The 3,818-nt window shown below is 68.6% G+C and overlaps 1 protein-coding gene across 1 annotated transcript in view; it reads left to right on the top strand.

Moving 5' to 3' along the window:
• The window catches only part of CDT1 (chromatin licensing and DNA replication factor 1), an 18,563-nt gene that overhangs the window by 14,578 nt on the left and 167 nt on the right, over positions 1-3,818 (top strand). Inside the window, exons 6-15 of the mRNA XM_029926088.1 lie at positions 11-57; positions 553-648; positions 732-886; positions 1,368-1,565; positions 1,660-1,805; positions 1,957-2,057; positions 2,506-2,694; positions 2,939-3,079; positions 3,160-3,361; positions 3,697-3,812. Coding sequence (XP_029781948.1) covers positions 11-57; positions 553-648; positions 732-886; positions 1,368-1,565; positions 1,660-1,805; positions 1,957-2,057; positions 2,506-2,694; positions 2,939-3,079; positions 3,160-3,361; positions 3,697-3,812 — 1,391 coding nt within the window. The remainder of the gene's footprint in view (positions 1-10; positions 58-552; positions 649-731; positions 887-1,367; positions 1,566-1,659; positions 1,806-1,956; positions 2,058-2,505; positions 2,695-2,938; positions 3,080-3,159; positions 3,362-3,696; positions 3,813-3,818) is intronic.

Raw genomic sequence — 3,818 nt, 5'->3', positions numbered from 1 at the left:
ATGCGGTGAGGCCGCGGGCGAGGAGGGGGGAAACTGAGGCCGGGGCTGGGGGGCGGGGTGAGTGGATGGGCACCGACCGGAGAAAACACTTGGGAGAGGAGAGCGGGGAAACAGGCCGGGACGGGGTGGGGGGCGGTGCGCAGGCTGCGGCGGGGCCCAAGGAGATTTGCCCTGGAGGGAGGGCGCAGGGCAGGGGGCTGCGTGCGGACCGTAAGCCGAAGCCTGAAGAGGGGGACCGGAGCCGCTGCGGGCCACAGTGGAGAAGGCCCGGGGCCGGGTCACCAGAGACTGGGCAGGTTGGCGGGCCTCCTGGAGAGCACTTCAGTGGGGGTGGGGACCGAACGCACTGGAGTGAGCAGGTCTGGAGGGTTCGAGCGCCGAGGGCCGCTGGATGGCCAGCTTGGCAGCAAGGCTGGGCGAGGGGTCAGGCCTGGCCCATCGGGCCTGACTCCAGCGGAAACCATCACTGGTGCCCCAGCAGCTGGGGCTCTAGCTGAGGGAAGTAGGAACAGGGGCTCCTCAGTCGTTCACCTTTGGGGTCCTGTCCACCAGGTCTCGAGCCCCAGTGCCCTGGCCGCCCCAGGCTCCCCAGAGCAGGCCACTGTCTCTGCAGGTCAGCTGCCCTGCCTGGCAGCCCAGGAGGACAAGGTGAGACTGGGCTCAGGGGCAGGGTGGGGGGGAGGCGGCGTGGTGTGGGGCGCCGGCCAGCTGACGGTATCTTGTGTCCACAGGCCTCCTCAAAAGTCACACTTTCTGAGCTCAAGTCGTGCCTGCAGCGGGCACGGGAGCTAGGGGCCCGGGCCCAGGAGCTGACATCAGAGGCCCAGAGGAAGGCTGCTGGAGACCCCAGCGCGCCAGAGGAGCAGGGCCAGCCAGCAGAGCCATGGTGAGCCCTGGGTGGGCAGTCAGGCGCCCAGGGAAGATGACAGGCCGGACTGGGCTGGGCGGAGGGGGCCCCCACCCCTGCCGGTCCCTGCCACTCGCTTGCTCCGCCCCTCAGCCTCCATCCTTAAGAAGGTGCCCATTTTTGCGTCAGTGGCCCTTGTGACTTTGGGATGCTGTCCACAGCTGGCGGTCACTGGGTGTTTGTCTCCTGCACCCGTGTCTGTCCTCCACAGGTCATGTGTGCCTCGTAGGTGACCAAGGCGAGGTGTGAGGCCACGTTTTTCTGGCTCCATCCTGGGCAGTGCTTGTGATGGGAGACCTGGGGTGCAGGGACTTTGGGGACTGGCCTGTGGTGTGTCACGGGAACAGGATCGATGTTCAGGCCCTGGCTCCAGGGTCTCCATGGCCACTTGGCCTTAGGCCGCTGGCGTGCAGGCTGTGGGTCGGGGGCTGCTCCTGAGGCCCGGCTCCCTCCCTGGCAGCGGAGAGAAGGCCCCCGCCTACCAGCGCTTCCATGCCTTGGCCCAGCCGGGTCCCCCAGGGCTCGTGTTGCCCTACAAGTACCAGGTGCTGGCCGACATGTTCCGCAGCATGGACACCATCGTGGGCATGCTCCACAACCGCTCCGAGACTGCCACCTTCGCCAAGGTCAAGCAAGGCGTCCAGGACATGATGCGCAAGTGAGCGGCCCGCAGAGGGTGGGGGCCTCACCCTGCCCGGACGGTCTGAGGGTGCCCTGCTCAGCGCCTTCTGACCCAGCACCGTGTCTTATAGGCGCTTTGAAGAGCGCAACGTGGGCCAGATCAAGGCTGTGTACCCCACTTCTTACCACTTCCGCCAGGAGCGCAACGTCCCCACCTTCAAGGATGGCGTTAAGAGGTCCGATTACCAGCTTACCATTGAGCCGATGTTCGACCAGGGTGAGTGTGCTCTGAGGTCCCGCCTCTCCCAGCCTCGGTTTCCCCAGCAGTGACACCGCGTGGGGGGTGTCGGTTTGAGGCATCGGGCACTGGGCCTCGTCCGGGACCAGAGGTCTGGGGGCCTGGGGGCTCAGGCCTGGCTTTCCCGCAGAGCCCGGCAGCACGGCCCCCCAGCTCACGGCTTCGCACCTCCTGTGGCGCAGACGGGTCTTCGGCCAGAATCTGGTGGAGCGTGTCCGGCAGCACCACAGGGTGAGCCGCCGAGGTGACCGGCTCCGTCCCTAGGGGAAGCCCCTCCCCAGCAGGCCTGGGCCGGGCCCTGTCCTCTGTTCCCTCCTCTGTGCTCCAACTCTGTCATAGCTCTGCCTTGCCCCCCACCCTCCCCCGGAGACAGGCCCTCGTGAGAGGCCCGCTCTTCGAGTTCTCTTAACCCGTCTCCACAGCTGCCTCGTGGGGTGGGTGCAGGGCTGGGCGAGGACCCTGCTCCTGGTTCCCCGGGACTGCAGCCTCGGGCCTGGGAGTCACGTGATGGGCTCAGTGCTGCTTCGGCTCTGTGTCGCACCCTTTGGCCTAGCTGAGCGCCCAGAGCTCAGAGAGGTTCAAGAACTTGGCCATGGTTGCCCAGCAGGGTGGGTTGGGAGCACGCCCCCATGTAGATGTGCCCAGGGTCACCTGGCACTCCCGCCCCCATCTCACACAGGCCTTCCTGGCTTCCCTGAACCCGCCCATGGTGGTGCCCGAGGACCAGCTGACACGTTGGCACCCCCACTTCAATGTGGACGGCGTGCCTGACATCGAGCCGGCTGAGCTGCCACAGCCGCCCACCACGGAGAAGCTGGCCACCGCCCAGGAGGTGCTGGCCCGTGCCCGCAGCCTGATGTCACCCAGGGTGAGGCTGCGTCAGGGCCTGCAGGGGCGGGGCACCTGACCTCCACATGGGCATGATGGCTCCATCCTCGGCCAGGTGCCTCTCCCTGTGGAGCCCTAGGGCAGCAGCTCCTGCCTCGGTGCTCAGGGTGGGCCTGGGCCGGACACACAGGGACTCCCGGGCAGGCGTCCGTGAGGGGTGTGAGGCCCTCCCTGGGGGTGGGCCGCGAGAGGCCTGTTCTGAGTTCTCCCCTCTGACCAGCCAGATGGAAAAGGCCCTGAGTGACCTGGCTCTCCGTACAGCCAAGCCCAGCAGCCCCGGGTCCCCCAGCCCGGCCCTGCCGGCCACCCCCCCGGCCACCCCGCCTGCCGCCCTGAAGGGGGTGTCCCAGGACCTGCTAGAGCGGGTGAGCATCTGGGGTCCTGGTGGGGCGGGGGAAGCCGTGGGACCAGCTGTCCACTGACCGCCCCCCTGGGCCCCCCGCAGATCCGGTGCAAGGAGGCCCAGAAGCAGCTGGCACAGATGACGCGGCCGCCGGAGCGGGAGCAGCGGCTACAGCGGATGGAGCGGCTGCCCGAGCTGGCCCGCCTGCTGCGCGGGGTCACGGTGTCGGAGCGCAAGCCCGCCCTCGCTATGGAGGTGGCCTGCGCCAGGATGGTGGACAGCTACCGCACGGCCATGAGCCCTGGTGTGTGCAGGGGTGGGGTGGGTCACTGGGCCCTCCCTGTGTCCCCGACTCCGGGATGAGGTGGGGCACAGTGCCTTCGGGGGCACCTCTTCAGCCTCCACCTGGCCCCCCAGACCCCCTCAGTCAGCACCAGGCCCCAGGGGACTGGGCTCCCTCCAGGTTGCAGGACACCCCCTCCCTTCCCTGCCCCCGGGCCCGGCCTTGGGCTCAGCGGGAGGGCCAGCTCCTTAGCGATGCTGTCGTGTCCTTCCACCTTCCCATCACGGGGCCTGCTGCCGGGCCGGACCCCTCCGTACGCGGACTCCGGCCCCGGCCTCACGCCCGTGTGCCCGCAGGGGACATGGAGGAGCACGTGCGGCTGCTCGCCGAGCTGCTGCCCGACTGGCTGAGCCTCCACCGCGTGCGCACCGGCACCTACGTCAAGCTGGACAAGGCGGCTGACCTGGCGGGGGTCCTC

Source organism: Suricata suricatta, chromosome 16 (assembly GCF_006229205.1).
Source record: "Suricata suricatta isolate VVHF042 chromosome 16, meerkat_22Aug2017_6uvM2_HiC, whole genome shotgun sequence".
Classification (NCBI taxonomy): domain Eukaryota; kingdom Metazoa; phylum Chordata; class Mammalia; order Carnivora; family Herpestidae; genus Suricata; species Suricata suricatta.
Note: the sequence above shows the minus strand (reverse complement) of the source record. Positions and strands in the feature narration are given on the sequence as shown.